General features: G+C 52.1%; 3 protein-coding genes across 4 annotated transcripts; 2 read left to right on the top strand and 1 right to left on the bottom strand.

Moving 5' to 3' along the window:
• The first annotated feature begins 2,440 nt into the window (after positions 1-2,440).
• Positions 2,441-8,318, top strand: LOC139327952 (zinc finger protein 513). 2 transcript variants are annotated; one of them, XM_070958032.1, is made up of 7 exons: positions 2,441-2,570; positions 2,870-3,099; positions 4,640-4,762; positions 4,943-5,077; positions 5,345-5,845; positions 6,240-6,439; positions 6,654-8,318. In XM_070958032.1, exons 2-7 carry the CDS (start codon positions 3,060-3,062, stop codon positions 7,266-7,268), a joined length of 1,614 nt encoding a protein of 537 aa, XP_070814133.1. In that variant the 5' UTR covers positions 2,441-2,570; positions 2,870-3,059; the 3' UTR covers positions 7,269-8,318. The 2 variants fall into 2 exon arrangements, with proteins under 2 accessions (XP_070814133.1, XP_070814134.1); XM_070958033.1 differs by having other exon boundaries at positions 2,450-2,570; positions 2,874-3,099; positions 6,654-7,482.
• Positions 8,319-8,682: 364 nt separating this feature from the next.
• Positions 8,683-10,796, top strand: plaat1l (phospholipase A and acyltransferase 1-like). The gene is made up of 5 exons (XM_070957888.1): positions 8,683-8,721; positions 9,367-9,496; positions 9,574-9,662; positions 9,747-9,911; positions 10,383-10,796. The coding sequence occupies exons 1-5, from the start codon at positions 8,713-8,715 to the stop codon at positions 10,446-10,448; spliced, it is 459 nt and encodes a 152-aa protein (XP_070813989.1). The 5' UTR covers positions 8,683-8,712; the 3' UTR covers positions 10,449-10,796.
• Positions 10,797-11,838: 1,042 nt separating this feature from the next.
• Positions 11,839-17,753, bottom strand: ephx2 (epoxide hydrolase 2, cytoplasmic). Its single transcript, XM_070958029.1, has 18 exons — positions 17,436-17,753; positions 16,595-16,673; positions 16,315-16,477; positions 15,962-16,152; positions 15,765-15,887; positions 15,614-15,682; positions 15,364-15,459; positions 15,136-15,214; positions 14,666-14,700; positions 14,076-14,102; positions 13,872-13,957; positions 13,663-13,774; positions 13,241-13,315; positions 13,112-13,154; positions 12,917-13,019; positions 12,753-12,822; positions 12,347-12,427; positions 11,839-12,258 (listed from the first exon to the last, which is right to left on the bottom strand). Exons 1-18 carry the CDS (start codon positions 17,540-17,542, stop codon positions 12,112-12,114), a joined length of 1,686 nt encoding a protein of 561 aa, XP_070814130.1. The 5' UTR covers positions 17,543-17,753; the 3' UTR covers positions 11,839-12,111.
• Between the last annotated feature and the right edge of the window lie 1,422 nt (positions 17,754-19,175).

Raw genomic sequence — 19,175 nt, 5'->3', positions numbered from 1 at the left:
ACTCTGAAAAAGAAGAAGAGATGGAGGAAAAAGAAAAGGAGGCCAAGAAAGAACAAGAACAACAGACTGATGGAAAAGAAGAAGAAATGGGGGCTTTGATCGGCGGAGACAAAACTGCAGAAGAAGAAAAAGAGCGAGAGCCAACAAATCCACGAGAGTCTGAACTGCTGAGTCATGGTGGTGCAGAGGCAGGAAATGACATCACAGACGAGGAGAAAAGCGCTGCCAACAACCACAACAGAGACGTTTATCCCACATCGCCGAGCAGCAACAATGAGGTGGAGGCGGAGGTGGAGGTGGAGGTGGAGGGAGCTCAAACCGGCTCTCTGACAGATCTCCCTCCCATCGACGCTGGTCTGAATCTGAGGGATCCCACAGGGGACGAAATGCAGAGTTCAGAGGAGCGCCGGCGAGCTGAGACACCGCTGACATCATTTCCTGCCCCGGGACGTCGAGCTCCACCTGCAGCTGAAGACAACGTCGGAGACATCACACCTGGACCACAGACAGGTAACGAGATGCAGACCCTGAACTCACCGCTGTGACTCTGCACAAGCTTTTCTCTTTTTTACAGTGTACTCACGCGACACTGTAAAAAACACTGATGATCCGTAAGACTGGGAGGAGTGGCGGACTCCGCCACTAACAACGAGAAGCACCGCTCAGACAGGAAGTTAGAGTTTATAAAGAGGCTGAACGTCGCTGACAGATGTGAACTGATATTTAAAAAAAGAGTTTGATTTATTTAAAATCTGAAAGGTTTGAACTGAAAACTAAAAAATGTGGCTGCGCCTTTAAAGCCAAGCTGAACAGTTTGCTCAACATGTTCATGATGTCATTCTGACAGGAAATGGAAGTTAAGGTTCATTTCCTGTTATTTCTGTTTCACTTGTTGAACTTGTGATTGAGATCGTTTATCGATGAACGTGATCAGTGATCAGTGATCAGCTGAAGGGTTTAGATGTGTGGAGGCTCGCTCTGTCCCACGAGCGGCTCACATCACTGCAGCTCCGATTGGCCGGAACAGAAGGAGCCACAGAGCTAATTCGTTCATTGAGGTCCAATTAAAATTCCACAATGATGACGCTGCCAAAAGCAAATGATGATGAAGAAACGTCCACAGAGAGAATGAGCTCACATGCTTGAACCTTTAAAAAGCGTTTGAATTAAAAAGTCTGGATGATGTTTCCAGATCCACAGGCTTCGGGTCGCAGGACGGACGACAACGTGATGCCGATGGATGCGGCCGCTCAGCCGCCGTCAAGGACCGGACCAGGAAGCAGAGAGCCGCGTCCAGACCAGAACTCAGCCGGCACAGGAAACCCTGCGATGGAAGAGGACAAAGCAGACAAAGAGGACGGAAGTCCAAACTCTCACAAGATGAAAGGCAAGACAGACACAGAGGAAGACAAGAAGGATGTTGGCCGTCAGGCGTCAAAGTACAAAAGCGTGTCCTACAGGAAGATTCGCCGAGGAAACACCAGACAGAGGATCGATGAGTTTGAGTCCATGATGAGCTCGTGATCAATCGATTTCTTGTATTGATCCCACGATGATGACCCATAGTGGTATCACGTAGAGGAAGTAGTGGACCCAGGACGTAGCCGTGCGGTACACCGCGTTGAGCGTCTGGTCTTTTTGACGAAACTTTTGATTGACAGCATGAGCTGGACTGAAGCCGGGTTAGAACCAATGACAGCGTGGATAAATAAAGTTTATTTGTTCATGCAGCACAAAAGGTCACAGGTTTGAGGTCTCAGGATGCAGCGATGTGTCATCAAAGCTCAGCTGAAGCTGCAAGAAACGCGTTTCCTGTTGGCCCGTTTAGTTTTATACTTCACTGAGAATCGAACATGTTTATTCCTTCGCTGGTGTTTTCATTCAGACAGACGTTGATCCAGATGTGCGTGCAGAAGAATCATAACTGAGACGATGAAGCTGAACGGAGATAGAATTTAAATCTGATTATGACCTCGTGTGTCTGCAAAGTCTTAGAAAATAAACTCTGTGATCCGCTTAACAGTATTTTTGTTGTTGTTTTTGTTGCCTTCTAGTTAATTAAATTCTATTTATTAATGAATTTAATGACATCAAACAAACTTACAGAGCCTCATGCAGATCTTTGTTTGTGTGTTATTTGTCAGTGGCTCATCTGAGCACCGAGCTCAGCAAACACTAATTAACTTGTTAATTTCATCACTGCAGTCGAAACTACATTTTAATCATCTTTGTGTGTTAAATATTTACTACTTGTATTATTGAATGTTATTGTTATTATGTGACTGGTATTGTGTTGTAGTCTTCTGTTTTATTTAATTTTTTCTTTCTTTAATCTGTCCTGAAGCGCGTTAATTATATGTACAGGACATGTATTGTTATTGATAAGCTGTCGATATCCGGACTTCAAGTCCCACAATCCCCCGCGCCTGTCACTGACGTCACCCGGAGCCCGGACCCGGCGTATTTCTGTCAGCAGCGGTGTGCGGCTGTGCGTTTGCCAACAAAAGGCTATTTTTGAAACAGTTTGCGGCATTTTGTCGACGACATTGTTCTTGGGGACTTTCTCACAGGTGAGTTTGCCAACTTTGCGACACCCACACACGATTTTAGTCAAAGTTTGTGGTTGAAACGGCTGAATTTCTAATGTTTAAGTTGACTAGCTAGCTAGGTGGCTAACAAGATGGCCCCGTCTAGTTCCTGCGGAACAATAACAAAGAGGCTCGGTGTTAATTTTAAAGTGGCAGACGTGTGTTTGACGTTATTGAGCGTCACAGCGCGACTGGAAATACATGTAGTGTGAAATGTGTTGATTTTAAGACAGTTGAGCAGTTTTTAATCGGTGCTGGTGTCACTGGACACTCCGTTTCAGGCAGTTGTCGCTAGTGATGACACCGCCGCTGTTACTGTCCGTTGGAGGAAGAGGAAGAGGAAGGAGGTGATGGTGATGACATGCAGTTAGCTGGCTGCCTGGCTGGCCGACGGACGCACGGACTCGAGCCCGCTGTGTGTGAGCTGTCGCCCCACAACCAGAGCCAGATCGGGGACGACGAGAGGCGACGATGCCGCGGAGGAAACAGTCCAACCCCCAGCCGGTGAAATGTGAGTTTTAGTCTCTTCTGCTGCTCTTTGAATCTGTCTGACGGCTGATGGGCTGCATGTATTGCCTGAAACCAGCAGCAGACTTTAAGGAAGTGGCTCTTGGTTGTTCTTTGTCCTTAAGGATCCACTTTAACTGTCTTTCTACGTGTAGACTCAAGTTTAGTCCAGGAAACAGCCACATCCAGCGCTGCCTAGCTGCTATAACATATTGACGTTGCAGGCTCGGTCCCTCATTGTCTCTCAGAGAGGAAGACTGCTGGAGACATGTTGTCCTTTAAGTCGATGTGTTTGTGTGTTATCTCATCCTGAATGCTCTGGCTCGCTTGGACTCTCCACTTCCTCTCTTCCTCCTCTCTGCTTCCTGTCTCCACTTCCTCTTCGCAGACCCGTACCTGACCTCCCCGTGCTCCCTCCTCTTCTTCCCGTTGTTCTTCCTCTCTTTCTTTCATTGCTTCCTGTGTGACTTTCCTCTCATTCCCTTTACACATGCGCCCTCACCTCACCTTTGTCTCCTGTTTTACCTTAAAAATGCTTCTCTGGAGGTTTCTCATCCCTGTCGTCTGAGCTCCGGGTTCGTCTCGCCATCCGTCCCATAAGTCACCTGTGTGTTTGTGAACTAACCAGGTGTCACCGAGACATTTGTTTAGCTGTCATGTATGTGAAGACAGGAAGCAGGACGTGGATCAGAGGAGCCAGAATCCACAGCGAGTTTTCCCCTGAAGGTCAAACAGGCGTCTGAATGGCGTCTTGTTTGTCTCTGTGGAGCCAGAGGACGCAGCCAGAGGACGGTCGTTACGTCCTCCTGTCCAAATAAGAGTTTAATTCAGAGTCTGAAAACAACTGAAACAAACACGAAGCAGCTTCGGTCAGTCTGAACATGTCGGCCTGGAAAAGCACACCTGATCGGTCGCTGCAGGCGATTGGTCGATCGGCAGCCTTCTCCTTCCCAGACAACGGGAGGCGGGAACGAGAGGACAGCACGCAGTGGACGACTCGCAGACGGTCTGAGCGGCTGCAGACGGACTTCCTGTCGTCCAGCTGTTCAGATCAGTCGCCGCTGACGGTTTGACTCTGAATGAACGAGCAGCGAAACGTCAAAAAGGGAAATGATGAGGATTTGTTCGATGAGGTGTGAGAGGCTGATTCCACGTCATGTTTCCTTTTTCATGCGCTCACTGGCTCATTCATTCACTGAGTGTCAGCAGGCTTTGAAACGCTCAGACTGGCTGCTCTTTCTGCGCCTCATCCCTTCTTTCGCTCCTCTTCCTTTTCCTGACTCGCCCTCCGACTCTTCCTCCTCCCCACTTATCTCATCCTCACTGGCTTCCTGTGCTCCTTCTCCTCACTTCCTCTCCTTCGCTCTTCTTCTTTCCTTCAGAGCCTGAACTTTGATCAAGTCCAGTTCTCTAAAGCACAACGTCTGGAGCTTTTTGTTTATTTGTTTGTTTGTTCTGGAGCTGTTGGGACTCTTCCTCGGTGGAGGTGTTTGTTGATTGGCTGTCTCACGGTCGTTTGTGTGTTTGTGTGTGTTTGTGCTCAGTGGAGTCGGAGGACGGGCCAGTGGCGTGCGAGCCGGGATGCCTCGTTCTGGAGAGCGACTTCCTGCTGAGCGGAGAGCTGGAGTTTGGAGACTCGGAGATCATGGGGCTGGACAGAGAGGCCGGTGAGGAGCGTGCACGCACACACACACACACACGTTCAGATCAGCGTGTTTATTTTTAGGCAAACAAACAGGAAACAGGACCAGGAACAGAAAAGTACTGATCAGATAGAACGGGGACGCTCAGCGTTCAGGAAGTGTCCTCCTCACACGAACCCTTTCTTTCCTCGTCTTCCTCCTCAGGTATGACGGTCTTCTCCCTGAGCGTCGAGGACGACCCGTCGGCGCCGTCAGACTCCACCTTCCCAGCTTTCCTCTCCTGTAAAGGATGCGGTCAGCTCCTGGGAGACACGCCTCTGGGAGCAGGTTTAGATCTCGGTAACTGTTTGACTCTTTTTGACGTCAGAAAATGAGAAGTGGAGCAGGCTATTTCCTGGATCACACGTCATGGTCTTCCTCTTCCGCGCTGAAGAAGCAGATGTCTCCGTAAACTGTCATTTCAGAACGACCTGTTTTAAACAGTGATGAGCGATGATGACGTGTCCTCTGGGTTTGAATGATTGGCTGACATGGTTCCTGGAGGAGGAGCTTAACGACGCCTTGAGTTCAGGCTCCTCATGGAAAATCTGATTTGTTTTGTTGCAGGTGTGGGTCTGGACCTGGGGGCGGAGCTTTACTGTCTCACCTGTGAGGAAGGGCTCCAGCTTGACGCCTCCATCGACTCCTCTCAGGTGGAGGCGTCAGACCTGGCGGACGGGTCCGGCGGCGGCGGCTCAGACAGGAAGAGGAAAAGCGCGGGAAAGGCGGGCGGAGCCGGCGACCTCCCTCCAAAGCTGTACTCGTGCTCGCTGTGCGCCTTCACCTCGCGCTACTCCAACCACCTGAAGCGCCACATGAGGACCCACGACGGCCACAAGCCGTACCGCTGCCCCGTCTGCCCCTACGCCTCCGCCCAGCTGGTCAACCTGCAGCGCCACGCCCGCACCCACACCGGCGAGAAGCCGTACCGCTGCCACCAGTGCAGCTACGCCTGCAGCTCCCTCGGCAACCTGCGGAGGCACCAGCGCATGCACTCTCAGGAAAGGCCGCAGAGGAGGGAGAAGGAGAAATGGCGAGCGAGGCGGAAAAAGAACGAAGCCGAAGAAGGTAAGAGCACACAGTGAGGGGATGTTTATAAAGAGTGAGCGCTGAGCCGAAAACAGGAACCAGGAAGCTGAAAGTGAAAGAGTCTGAGAAATGAGGAAGAGGAGTCATCTTTGGCTGAGTGCCCACCGGCCTGAAGGTAGCCTCTGGTGAATTCACCTGCATCAGGGACGTTTTCAGCGCCGGTCCTCGCTGCGAGCGAGGACGCGCTCGGTCAGGGAATCAGAACCAGGAGGGATTTTTAGACTAAAAGACGAGAATCAAAGAAGAAGTAAAAGGAGGAAGTTTGAGTTTGAGGTGGAAGAAGTTTCTTGTTATCAGTAAAAGCTGCAGCGTCACTTTCAGGGCGACTGATTTCTGTCTTTTGTCTTCTTCTGTCCCTGTCGTCCTCGTGCAGTCGTTTCAGACCTGACCCTTCGCGTGTCCCAGGACTCGGGTTACCTCCAGACGCTGGGGGCCCTCGGCTCCCCCTCCGCCCCGCTCCCCGTCCTCCTCTTCCCCCTGTGCTGCCGGGTGTGCGGCCTCACCCTGGAGGAGGCCGACCTGGAGGGGGACAAGGCCGAGGGCGACGAGGAGGGGGAGGGCGACGGAGGACAGGTACGTACCTGAGCTGGGATCTGTTTCCTCTGAGCTGTGAGGCTTTGATTGAAAATGACTGTCAGCCTCAGCCAATCAGAGTTAGAGTAGCCTGAGAGGCGAAATCTGGGGCCAAGTCACCGACGTGAGCGACCTGAGGGCGGCACAGGTGACGCCGTGTTAGTGACGAAGGTGCGCTCTCCTCTTCAGACCCTGTTTCTGTGTGACTCCGCAGGTGTGTCGTCGCTGCTCGTTGGACCTGCTGTCCAAAGAGGGATCCGGGCCCCCCTGCGGCCCGACCGTGTCTCGTGGATCCCGGCGGGGTCAGCGTGGCGCCAAGCTGTACCGCTGCCCTCGCTGCCCCTTCCTGTCCCACTACCCCAACCACCTGGCCCGCCACGCCCACACCCACTCTGAGGAGAAACCCCACCGCTGCCCGCACTGCCCCTACACCTCCTCGCACCTCGACAACCTCAAACGCCACCTGCGCGTTCACACGGGCGAGAAGCCGTACCAGTGCCCGTCCTGCAGCTACGCCTGCGGAAACCTCGCCAACCTGCGGCGCCACGAGCGCATCCACTCGGGCGCCAAGCCGTTCCACTGCGGCGTCTGCGGCTACTCCTGCAACCAGAGCATGAACCTGAAGAGGCACATGCTGCGGCACACGGGCGAGAAGCCGTACGCCTGCGCCGAGTGCGACTACACCACGGGCCACTGGGACAACTACAAACGCCACCAGAGGAAACACGGACACAACACGGACAGCTGGGACAAACACGCGCCCATCAACGGGCTGAGCTGGGCCAAAGACGGCGAGGAGAGGCCGAGCCACGCCCAGGAGCACACCTAGATGTGCTGTGTGTGTGTGTGTGTGTGTGTGTGCGCGCGTGTGTGTGTGTGCTGTATACACTGGTGAACGTCCAGCTCAGGTCGGAGCGAAACTCAGGTGCCTTCAACAGACCGAACGACTGCACTGACTTTATCGAGGGGCATTAATGTGTGTGTGTGTGCGTGCGCGGGCGTGTGTGCGTGCGTGCTGCCACACACACTCCCGTCACACACACTCTTCTTCAGTAAATGCAGTCCATGGACTCAGATGATCTCAGTCAGAATGTGACCTTTTCTAATGTGTGTGTGTGTGTGTGTGTGTGTGTGTGTGTGTGTGTGTGTGTGTGTGTGTGTGTGTGTGTGTGTGTGTGTGTGTGTGTGTGTGTGTGTGTGTGTGTGTGTGTGTGTGTGTGTGGACTGAGATGTTTATTTTCTCTGCAGATGATCTATATTTTTTTGAATGTGGGTGGATGTCCTTCACAGCAGCAGGGCGGAGCATTCAGTGTGGGTGGGGGTTTAATCTCGGGGGGATGGGGGGGACTTCATTCATGAAAGAACAAATGTGCAGCTCCGAGTCGGAACGATGATGATAGCACAAACATCCCATAATAATCTCATGAAACGCGGTTAAATCCTGGCGTCCACCCTCAGAGCTGCACCGGGCCCCCCCCGTCCGAACGGTGCCCGTCCTTCAGTCCAGGCGAGACGTCGTGAAGCGTCCCGTCAGACGGACGCGACCTTCATCCGATTCTAGTCGTCGTTCAGCCGATTCCACGCTGCTGTGAGTCCACCGGCCGCTGATCCCAGGACAGTTTGTTCAGGTGTTTTTACTCAGAAAGAAGCTTCAACTGTGAACTGTGAACTGAGGTGAACATATGCTCTTCAGTTAGCCTAGCTTAGCATAAAGAATGGACGCAGGGGGAAACTGCTAGCCTGTCCAAAGTGGAGAGACAAACAGGACCTGGTTGACTTTTTCTTTTTGGACTCAAGTGAAAAAGTGTGAATGTGTCTCGAGGTTCCAGGTTTGTTGTTCAGTGCCTTCTTCACATCTCAAATAAAACAAGTCTGACTGAAGCCGGAGTGCCACTTCCTCTTTCACGCTCTCTGTTTAGGAAACACCTGCGAGGACAGCGAGGGCATCAAGCAGCTCCGACGTCTCGAGGGTGAACCGCAGAAATGTCCCCCAAAAATCACCCTGAGCCACAAAAACAGCTGAGGTGAAGCTGAGAGGAGGGAATCTGACCAAAACACAGAGCTCGGGTGGGGGTGAGGTGGGGGTGAGGTGGGGGTGAGGTGGGGGTGAGGTGGAGGCTAGTGGGGGGGGAGGGGGAGGGGGAGGCTGGTGGGGGTGGGGGGTGTTGGGGGGTCAGTGTACTGTGACCGGGTGCGGCAGCAGCAGCAGTATGTAAAGCAGCTGGAGTTCCTGTGTGTGCTTCATTTGTAAGTGACTGAAGGAGCAGCAAGTCATGGGTCTGGTGAGTACGACGCTCATTTCTTCTTTTATTCATTGCCACGTCCAGCTGTCCGTCTGTCCCACCGTCCTGTCCTCCGTGGACACGAGCTGCTGATCAGCTTTCGGTTGCCTCGATGTGAGAAATCCTCCGCTTGCTTTATGTCTTAACTGAATCAGAAGTCTTTGAGGTCAGCGCAGAGCGTTCAAAGAAGGACGGCTCGGACGTGGACGGTCGTCTTCTGTCCTCTTCCACACATTGCAGCCCTGAATGGACAAACCGTATCTTCTCCGGGCTTGTTAAAGGGACGCCGAGGTGGGGGGTGTTCAGGTGGTTGCAGTCTGCAGCATCCCTCCACCCTTTGACAGAGCAGGCGGAGGCTTGCTGAAGGTTTGAGGCGGCGTGGAGTCGCTTTCACTGCAGCGTCTGTTTGAATGTCGTTGTTAATAAAGTTCAGGGAGAGAGTTGAAAAACAGTGACGAAGAGCTCGAGGAAGAGCTCCGCCGAGCGCTTCTCGTTTGTGGCTTCCTGCTCAGATGGCTTCAGTTTTTGTTGTGGTTGAATTAAGTGAAGCTGGAGACGGTCGGTTTGAGTGGAGCTCCAGTGTCTCTGCTTGAAAACTGTCCCGCGCTCGCGGTCTCAATGTGTCCTGTCACGGCGTCCCTGCAGAGGAACTCCTGCCCCAAGCTGTTCCCGGGGGACATCGTGGAGTATCCCAGGAACAAATACTTCTCTCATTTCGCCGTGTACTACGGCGAGAAGGACGGCGTTCCCTACGTGGCTCACCTGACCTGTCGAGGTGAGTGTTTCCCGCTCTTCTTCTTAAAGACACATCGAACGTCTTTTCCAAACGCTCGTCCTGTGTTTGTCGGACAGATTCGGACGCCAAGCTGCCGCTCTTTGGCCGAGCTCTGAGGTCGGAGGTCAAGCTGGATCCGCTGGAGCTGCTGGGGAAAAAGTACAAGGTACCCAAAAACATCCGCGCAAACGTCATGACTTACTGCGGCGAAGAGCAACCAGGACGATAACTTCCCTTTGTCCCGCCGCAGGTCAGCAACATGCTGGACGACTCGTTCCCAGCCAGAGATTTCCACGGCGTGGTGAAGCCCGCCATCGACGACATGATGGGGCGCGAGGTGACGTTCGACATCCTGTTTCACAACAGCGAGCACCAGGCAACGCTCTTCAGATACGGAGTGAAGAAGTCTGAGCAGGTCAGTGGACGGAGGAAGTCCTTATTGTCCGTTTTTTTATGGTGTGTGTGAAGTTGTTTTGAATAAAAACAAAAACAGTTTGCATGGTTTTGATTGGTGGAAGAGATTTCAACCAATCAGCAAGCAAAGAGCTGTCAAACACGAGCGTCAGCCAGGAAGAAGAGCAGGAAAACAGCTGGAAGTGTGAACCCGGAGCTCCACAGGGATCCGTCCTCGGTCCACTTGTCCTCGCTTGTCTCTGTTGGACGCATCAGTGTGTTGATCAGGTGTCAGACGTAAGGCACCTCTGGGTGTTCGAGTTCGATTCCCGTCTGAAGGTCCAAGAATGAGGAAACGCTGGGACGTGTTGGACGAGTCAAAGCAGGAAGCTGATTGTGTGTGTGTGTGTGTGTGTGTGTGTGTGTGTGTGTGTGTGTGTGTGTGTGTGTGTGTGTGTGTGTGTGTGTGTGTGTGTGTGTGTGTGTGTTACAGATAGAGAAGGTCTACAAACACATCATGCCGGCCTGGAAGAAGCTGTTTGAGGAGAAAAAACTGTGAAACCGCTCGATGTTCAGTCCTCATCTCGTCCACTGGAGGACGCCGTCGTGTCCTCTGCTGTCTTCATGAAGACGGGATTTGTCTGAAGTCGTCTTCTCCAGCAAAAAGCTGAGTGATGTCGTGATTTTTAGGATTAAAAGGTTGGAATGTTTCCAGTGAGGATTTAAAAAGTTTTTTGTTTTATGAGATAATCTGTTTTTTCTGACTGAAAGTCTTCAAAATGTTGGGACTTTATTTTGAAAGGGAAGCTAAGCTAACGTCCATGTCTGCCGCCGTCTTTTCGTCTCGTGTCTGTTGAAGCTGAAGTGCTCACGTGCTCTGCCTTTTCTCAAATAAACCTTTATTGACAACACTTGCAGACAATCAGCGCGTCTTTAACATGAGGAGCATCAGAGTTCATCCGTCGGTCAGAAAGACGTCGAACACGTCAGTGACAGAGCACCTATCAATCAATCAATCAATCAATCAGTCAATCAATCAATCAATCAAAGCAGAAACAGTTTTCCATTTACCATGATGTGATGGAGAAAAGCAGTGAACCTTCAGAGGTTCTTTAGATGAGCAGCTGATTAATGAAGAGATCAACATGTTCTTTGAATCAGTTAATATGATGATTGATACGCTGTCGTTAATCAATATGTTAGGATTTGATCTCAAAGGCACAAAAGCTTCCATCAGTTTCCCTTCCTCTCTTCCTCCCTCTCTCCTCTCCTCTCCTCTCCTCTCCTCTCCTCTCCTCTCCTCTCTTCCTCCCTCTCTCCTCTCCTCCCTCTCCTCTCCTCCCCCCTCCCTCTCTTCCCTCTCTTCCTCCCTCTCTCCTCTCCTCTCTTCCTCCCTCTCTCCTCTCCTCTCCTCTCCTCCTCCCTCTCTCCTCCCTCTCCTCTCCTCCCCCCTCCCTCTCTTCCCTCTCTTCCTCCCTCTCTCCTCTCCTCTCCTCTCCTCTCCTCTCCTCTCCTCTCCTCTCCTCTCCTCTCTTCCTCCCTCTCTTCCCTCTCTTCCTCCCTCTCTCCTCTCCTCTCCTCTCTTCCTCCCTCTCTTCCCTCTCTTCCTCCCTCTCTTCCCTCTCTTCCTCCCTCTCTCCTCTCCTCTCCTCTCTTCCTCCCTCTCTTCCCTCTCTTCCTCCCCCTCTCCTCTCCTCTCTTCCTCTCCTCTCCTCTCCTCTCCTCTCCTCTTCCCCCTCTCCTCTCCTCTCCTCTCCTCTCTTCTCCTCCTCCTCTTCCTCTTCCTCTCCTCTCTTCTCCTCCTCCTCTTCCTCTCCTCTCCTCTCCTCTCCTCTCCTCTCCTCTCCTCTCTTCCTCCCTCTCTTCCCTCTCTTCCTCCCTCTCTTCCCTCTCTTCCTCCCCCTCTCCTCTCCTCTCTTCCTCTCCTCTCCTCTCCTCTTCCCCCTCTCCTCTCCTCTCCTCTCCTCTCTTCTCCTCCTCCTCTTCCTCTTCCTCTCCTCTCTTCTCCTCCTCCTCTTCCTCTCCTCTCCTCTCCTCTTCCTCTCCTCTCCTCTCCTCTCCTCTCCTCTCTCTCCTCTTCCCTCTCTCCTCTCCTCTCCTCTCCTCTCCTCTCCTCTCCTCTCCTCTCCTCTCTCTCCTCTTCCCTCTCTCCTCTCCTCTCCTCTCCTCTCCTCTCCTCTCCTCTCCTCTCCTCTCCTCTCCTCTCTTCCCCTCCTCCCCCCTCACAGTTTGGGGGCCACAGTAACACGTCCAGCCTTCTCGTGTGTTTCTTTCAGCCATGATATCAGGATGCGGTTCGTCTCAGCTGGTCTCTCCATCTGAGTCCAGTGTCCACAGTCCTCGATGTGTCCTCTGCTCAGGTTCGGGATCTGCCGTCAATCAACCGACACATGTGATCAGTTTCCAATAATCAGTGATTGATCGTCATTCTGCTGCTCCCCCTCCTGTTTGTCTCACCAAGTCGTCCATTCCTTTGGAGAGTTCCGGCAGCAGCACCTGGTCTTTACCTGCCGTCACCATCAGCGCAGGCATCAGCAGCTAACGCGCACACGCACGCACACGCACGCACACGCACACGCACGCACGCACGCACACGCACACGCACGCACGCACGCACACGCACACGCACGCACGCACGCACACGCACACACACACGATGATTGACAGGTCAGTCCTCTACAGTGGAAGTTTTTACCATTACATTATTTTTACCATCCATCCACTCATCCATCCATCCATCCATCCATCCATCCATCCATCCATCCATCCATCCATCCATTGATAACAGTGAAGGAGCGTTTCGTTTCCCGCTTCAGGACCTTCAAACCTCGTCCCAGGATGTCTTTGTGCTGCTGGGACAAACCTTTGCAGTGGGACGAGAACACATCCATCTCCAGTCCGCCTCCCCGTTGCGGTACCAGTTCAGCGGCCTCCTGTGACACAAACACGAGCCGATTATTGATTATTGATTATTGAGCCGCGGCTCAGAGTGTTGATGCTTCCCGCTGTCTCGTTCAGCGTTCCCACCTGAAGCCTCGCTCTTTGTACTGGCTGACGTAGTACTGCAGGTCGGCCTCCGTCAGCATGCAGCTCCGGGGAATCTTCTCCGGCAGCCCCACAAACAGACCGCCTGGAACGGCAGCGAGGAAACAGGAAGTGACGTTCTCAGCAAGTTTCATACGTTTGATTAACGACGTTCAGCAGGAAGTCAGTGAGTCTCACCTCGAGCGCAGACGCCTGCAGTGCTGATGGGAGGACGCTTCACCTGAGAGAGCAGACGAGACATAAAGAGTGTGTGTGTGTGTGCGTGTGTGCGTGTGTGTGTGTGTGTGTGTGTGTGTGTGTCCTCACTGCCTCGGCACTGCTGAAGAACAGGATCTTGAACGTTCTCTCCAGGTCTTTCTCCAGCTCGGCCTCTGCTGCTCCCTGCAGCAAACACACACATGCACGCTTTGCTCGGTGGTGACGCACACATTCAAAGCTTTATTGACAAATCCACAAAGAAACAAGGAACATGAAGATATCTCTTTATTTAAAATGACCTTTAATCTGTTGGCGCTCTGATGAAGTGAAGAAGACACAACGTGCTTGTCGGTGGACTTTAGAGGTGCCTCCTGAACCGTGGCTAGCGTCAGGCTAACTGTTTGCCCCTGCGTCCAGTCTTTATGCTAAGCTAGGCTAATGCTACTTAACTTGCTCAGTCACAGTTGGCAGAAAGGAAGCGGCTGCGGTGTTAGCGTGTTAGCATGTTAGCATGCTGCAGGCAGACTTACGGGCTTCTGGAAGTAGAGCTGGTAGTCAAAGATGGGGTTGGCCTTCAGTCTCTCTGCAGGAGGAGCAGAAGGATTGGCGGGGAACAGAGGAGTGTTCAGAGACGCCACAGCCCTTCACACACGGGAGGACACACACCTCACTACAGCACGAAGCAGTGTGTGTTTGCGTGTGCGTATGCGCGTGTGTGCGCGTGTGTGTGTGTGTTCACCTGACTCTCTCAGGGTGATACTGGGCCAGGGTCCACACCAGAAAGCCGCCCCAGTCATGACCCACCAGGGTGACCTGTGGTATGGACTGGACACGGGACAGAGAGACGACGTCACATCAACACATCCATCAGGACGCAACATGGACAACAGATGAAGGTGAGGTCACAGCCTGACACTAATTAGTGTGACGTCTCATCACTCACCATTTTGTCCAGAAACGTGATCAAATCCTGGAGGGACAAAAGAAAAACAGCATCATGTGTCTCTCGTCTTGCAGTGTGTCCCGTGCAGTGTGTCTCACGCAGTGTGTCTTGCGCAGTGTGTCCCGTGCAGTGTGTGTCTCAGGCAGTGTGTCTCTCGCAGTGTGTCCCGTGCAGTGTGTCTCTCGCAGTGCGTCTCTCGCAGTGTGTCTCGCGCAGTGTGTCTCGCGCAGTGTGTCTCTCGCAGTGTGTCTTGCGCAGTGTGTCCCGTGCAGTGTGTGTCTCTCGCAGTGTGTCTCTCGCAGTGTGTCTCTCGCAGTGTGTCCCGTGCAGTGTGTGTCTCACGCAGTGTGTGTCTCGCAGTCTGTCTCTCGCAGTGTGTCCTGTGCAGTGTGTCTCACGCAGTGTGTCTCTCGCAGTGTGTCCCGTGCAGTCTGTCTCTCGCAGTGTGTCCTGTGCAGTGTGTCTCACGCAGTGTGTCTCTCGCAGTGTGTCCCGTGCAGTGTGTCTCTCGCAGTGTGTCCCGTGCAGTGTGTCTCTCGCAGTGTGTCCCGTGCAGTGTGTCTCTCGCAGTGTGTCTCGTGCGTTGGTACCTTGCACAGCTGCTCCTGAGAATATTCCTCGATGTCTGTCGGCAGAAGACGACACAGGAGTGAGAAAAGGTTTGATGAGCGCCAACATGAACCTTCAGAGCCTGAAACCTGTCAGATTTGCTGTGTTCCAGTTCAGTGAAGGTAAAACGCAGCAGTGGAAGCACTGAAGTAAATGAACTGTTACTGTGAACTGTTGAAGAGACACGCCACATGAATGTGAAGGTGTGCTGTGCTTCAGCGTCCAGCAGGGGGCAGCACAGACCAGGCCTCAGCTGAGAGCAGGCTCACTGTCACTGCTGTGCATTATGGGATGGATCATTGAAGCGGCGGCGATAAGGTGAGTACAAGCTTTCACATCAACAGAGGAGTCAGTGTTGAACTTTGACACGCACACACGCACACACACACACACACACACACACACACACACACACACACACACACACACACACACACACACACACACACACCTGGCGGTGCTGTGGACTCTCCATATCCCTTCATGTCCAGAGCCAAAACCCTGAAACCTGCTGCTGCCACAGCTGGAATCTGCCAGAGAGACAGAGGAGGATGTTCAGGCTCCGAGCGCGAGCAAGCTGAGGTGATTAATCGATCAATCAATCAAGAAGATCAATTGTACTGAAGTACTCAATCTGAATACTTCGAGTACTCTGGTTTTTACTACATGAACACGTTACCTGATACCTCCAGGAGTACCAGCTCTCAGGGAAGCCATGACACAGCAGAACTGCAGGACCTGAACCCATTTCAACATAATGAGTCCTCACACCAGGCTGACACGCACACACGCACGCACGCACGCACGCACACACACACACACACGCACACACACACGCACACACACACACACGCACACACACACACAGGAACCTTGTTAATGGCAGCAGAAAACAACATGATGAGGCCGACGTGTTGGCGGATCGTTACCCTGATGGTGACGTATCCATGAGACACTTCATCAGGACGGCAGGAGGGTGGAGGACTGTCTGCTCCAGCCTGAGACACACACACACACACACACACACGCATTAACAAACATCTTAGAAACTGTTATTTTCCTCCTCCTCCTCCTCCTCACCTGAACTCCAGTAAAGTCGGCCAGTTTGTCCAGAGCGTCGTCCAGATCTTCCACCAGGACGGCCTTCATCCCCGCCCCCTGTGCCGCCTTCACGCCTTCATCGTCTGCGTCCAGCCACAGAGCCTGAAACGGGACAGACAGACTGGTCGTCCTCTCAGAGTCCAAACTGTGTTTTCAGGCTGTGCGCTGTCCTCTACCTGCTGTGATGTCACTCCCAGGTGCTGCAGGGCGCAGCTGAACATGGAGGGCTCGGGGACCCTGTGGCCTGAGCGGCAGGACTGGAGGACCAGGTCAAAATGGCCGCCCAGCACAGAGAGGAGGCGGGCCGCAGCGTCTCCAGTCGCGCTGTCGTCGAGCCAGTGATTGGCCAGCACAGCCGTCAGTAACCCTGGTGATGGAGAGGCGGGGTTGACCTGAGTTGCATTCTTATCTCATTTCTGACCAATCATGTCAAAGCTTTGATCTAACAGTGTCTGTTGGAGGGCCAGATCTGCCCCCCCCGCCCCTCACTGCTCTGTGTGTGTGTGTGTGTGTGTGTGTGTATATGTACCACTGAGACGCAGACGGGCAGCTGTCCTCAGGACAGCCGGCTGGACGTCCATCATCGCCCGTCTGAGCTCCTCCAGCAGGCCTCCAACTGACCAATCAGATGGCAGAGTCACACCCCTGCGCTGAGCCTCCTGCACACACTCCGCCTCCAGCGCTGGCGTCATCTACACGCACGCACGCACGCACACACACACGCACGCACACATGCACACACGCTGAGCTGAGCAGCCCATCTGAGGACTCACCTCCAGAGTTGCCATGGGAACAGGAACCTCACTCACCTGTGAAAGCATCACCTCACCTCTCTCCGCCCGCCTCATGGCACCGTCCTTTAGGGATGCCACGCTGGACAGGAACCCCCTGAGGAACACAGAGACGAAGGAGAAACACGTCAAAATAAGACAGCACGAGTCCAGCTGGCTGACCACCATGTGGACAAAAGTATGTGGACACAAAGGAGTTTACACAAGCGGCTTTTATCCGGGTCTTTCTGGATCTGGTTTCCTGGTTCGGTTTGAGCCTCCAGTGGACAGAAAGCTTCATGCTGCAGCGCAGGGACACCAGTTTGTGTTTGTCTCTGTCCTTGTGAATGAAGAAATGCTTTGTTTGTTGATTTGTTTGTTCGCTTCAATAAAATCTAAAACGTCTGAGTGAAAACATCAAATTTTAATGACAACAGTTGTGGGACCATCGGTTCAAAGTCCAAAGGCACCGAAAGACACGCAGACATTTGTCAAAATGCTGAATTTGACCTTTGAAGCTGAGAAACGCAGCAGGACGTTTGGTGGATGTGAACAGAGTGAACAGTGAAGAGCTGTGGTCCCCTCAGTGTCAGGCGTCCATTTACTTTTGGCCATGTGGTGCATGTCCCTGCCCTCTGAGCTTGTTTGCAGTTGCATAATGTGTTCAAGAGGAACCGTCGCAGCAACTGACAAAAACACTTATTTCACTAAAGATTCATCAAACTCCACAGCTGCACTTCCAGGCAGTGACTTTCCCGTTCGGACACATGACTGAACATGTTTTATTTGTTCTCATGTCGGATGAGGAGCAGGTTTTTACACAAGTGACACCTTTAAACCAACATTTTTTACAGTGCGCTGACGCTGTAACTGTCCTTACCCGGGCAGGTTGTGCAACTCCTCCAACTTGTGAAAAACATCATGAAGTTTGGACGAGACAACGACGCCCCAGAAGCTGAACAAGACGGCTTTCTTCTTCTCGGCCATCGTCCTCAGAGTCTGAGCGAAGGAGCTTCGGTGTCTCTCAGCAGGACGGACTGTGTTTGTCTCTGTGCTGCTGCAGCCGCTGCAGAAAGCCTCTGCTCATGCGTGGGAGGAAGTTTGCCCTTTGTACAGACTCACAGAGCAGCTCCGTCCTCTTATCATGCAAGCCCACGCTTGACCCAGATCAGGGACAAAGTGACGACATGGACGTGCAAATGTGTCCTCACCTGAGCTTCCATGATGCACAGAGGGGAAACGTTCAGATTTCAAAGGTTTCGCCTCAAAGAGGAAAAGCTGCATTCTGTTTCTGTTTTCTCCATTTCATGTGTTTTGTTTGCACGCATGGCTTCGAATGATGAAGAACAACAAACCATCCCTTTAATAATGTTTGCATTGTGGATCCACTGCGGAGTGTGGAAGAACTGGACAAGTTCATGATTTGACCTGATGGTGGCGCTGCTGTGCAAAGTGAAGGGATGGCAGAGGTTGTCGTATTTAATCCTGAGAGTGTCTGAAGCACACATGACAGCAGGCCGGCCAATGACATGTTTCACCTCAAAACAGAAACCATGAGCCTGCGAACATCTGGAGAACATCTGGAGAACATGTGGAGAACATCTGGTGCCGATCCGTCCATCCATTCAGAAGGAAACAGTCTGACCTGCTGGTGGTGTCGGAGTCATGAACGCCTCCACCTCTGTCTGCTGCTCATGTTCGCTTTGTTTGGTGTTGATTCACTGTCACACGTTTTCGAAGCTACAGCTTGTGGAGGTGTTAATATTGAGTATGCTGTGGTCAAAATATGGGAAGAATTCAAATTATGTGTCTTCTGGTCCACTAGTGACATCTTGTGGAGGTCGGTGGATCCTACGAGCAGTGAGGTTCCTCTGAACACACCCCTTCATGACTTGACCTGTGAGAGACACAGGAAGTCTTCTTATACATAACGTAGGTATGACACATCGTATACAAAAGTGAAAGTAACAGACTGCCAAGCTTTGGTCGTCGTCCTTCAGGCTGTACGGTTGGATTTTATGAAGACTTTTACCTCCTGGCAAAAAGAAAACCACTTCCATAAACTTCTGTGTGAGTACAGTGAACACAGCGTCAGACAGGTGAGTGTATTATCATCGTACAAAGACTTCTCTAAAAAGCACCTGTGTATGATTATTATGATCAGAAATGTACCTCCAGCACTGAATGACTTTCGTTAATTGAAGGTCACCTGATCCATTTTATATAAAATATATGTCTGTTTGTATTAACTAACATCCCAGCATTCTAAAGTGGTCTCTTACTGTTTGAAAAGGTATTTATTTATGTGCAGACATCATGGCAGAGGATTAGTTCATGACCAAAACTGTTAAAGATCCTCACACATTGTGTGCTTTGTGAGCGTAAAGCAGGCGTGTGAAGCGTATTTGGGTCAAAGCACTAAATTCATTTACTTCCTGTATACAGAGCGGAAGTGGTTTATTTTGAAAGGAACAGGCAGAAGTGGTTGGCTGACTTGACAGTAACGAAAAGAAGTAACGGAAACGGTAACTGACGGATTTCACGGTATACGTGTTAAATTAAGACGGTATGGGAGAGGCGAGTGGCGTCTTCTCGTCTTCCGTCGAAGAGAAAACAAAGT

The sequence above is a fragment of the Chaetodon trifascialis genome, chromosome 24 (genome assembly GCF_039877785.1).
Source record: "Chaetodon trifascialis isolate fChaTrf1 chromosome 24, fChaTrf1.hap1, whole genome shotgun sequence".
Taxonomy (NCBI): domain Eukaryota; kingdom Metazoa; phylum Chordata; class Actinopteri; order Chaetodontiformes; family Chaetodontidae; genus Chaetodon; species Chaetodon trifascialis.
The sequence above is the reverse complement of the archived record's forward strand: the minus strand, read 5'-3'. Positions and strand labels throughout refer to the sequence as shown.

What these genes read in the sequence shown, in the direction of transcription:
- plaat1l (XM_070957888.1), top strand. An exon ending in GGCTCACCTGACCTGTCGAG is followed by an intron (nt 9,497 to 9,573) that starts GTGAGTGTTTCC and finishes TTTGTCGGACAG; the next exon opens with ATTCGGACGCCAAGCTGCCG. An exon ending in TGCTGGGGAAAAAGTACAAG is followed by an intron (nt 9,663 to 9,746) that starts GTACCCAAAAAC and finishes GTCCCGCCGCAG; the next exon opens with GTCAGCAACATGCTGGACGA.
- LOC139327952 (XM_070958032.1), top strand. Translation starts at nt 3,060, where the DNA reads ATGCCGCGGAGGAAACAGTCCAACCCCCAGCCGGTGAAAT. An exon ending in AAAGAACGAAGCCGAAGAAG is followed by an intron (nt 5,846 to 6,239) that starts GTAAGAGCACAC and finishes GTCCTCGTGCAG; the next exon opens with TCGTTTCAGACCTGACCCTT. An exon ending in GGGAGGGCGACGGAGGACAG is followed by an intron (nt 6,440 to 6,653) that starts GTACGTACCTGA and finishes GTGACTCCGCAG; the next exon opens with GTGTGTCGTCGCTGCTCGTT.
- ephx2 (XM_070958029.1), bottom strand. Translation starts at nt 17,542, where the DNA reads ATGGCCGAGAAGAAGAAAGCCGTCTTGTTCAGCTTCTGGGGCGTCGTT. An exon ending in GTGAGGTGATGCTTTCACAG is followed by an intron (nt 16,478 to 16,594) that starts GTGAGTGAGGTT and finishes GCGTGCGTGTAG; the next exon opens with ATGACGCCAGCGCTGGAGGC. An exon ending in GTTCTCGTCCCACTGCAAAG is followed by an intron (nt 12,428 to 12,752) that starts GTTTGTCCCAGC and finishes TGTGCGCGTTAG; the next exon opens with CTGCTGATGCCTGCGCTGAT.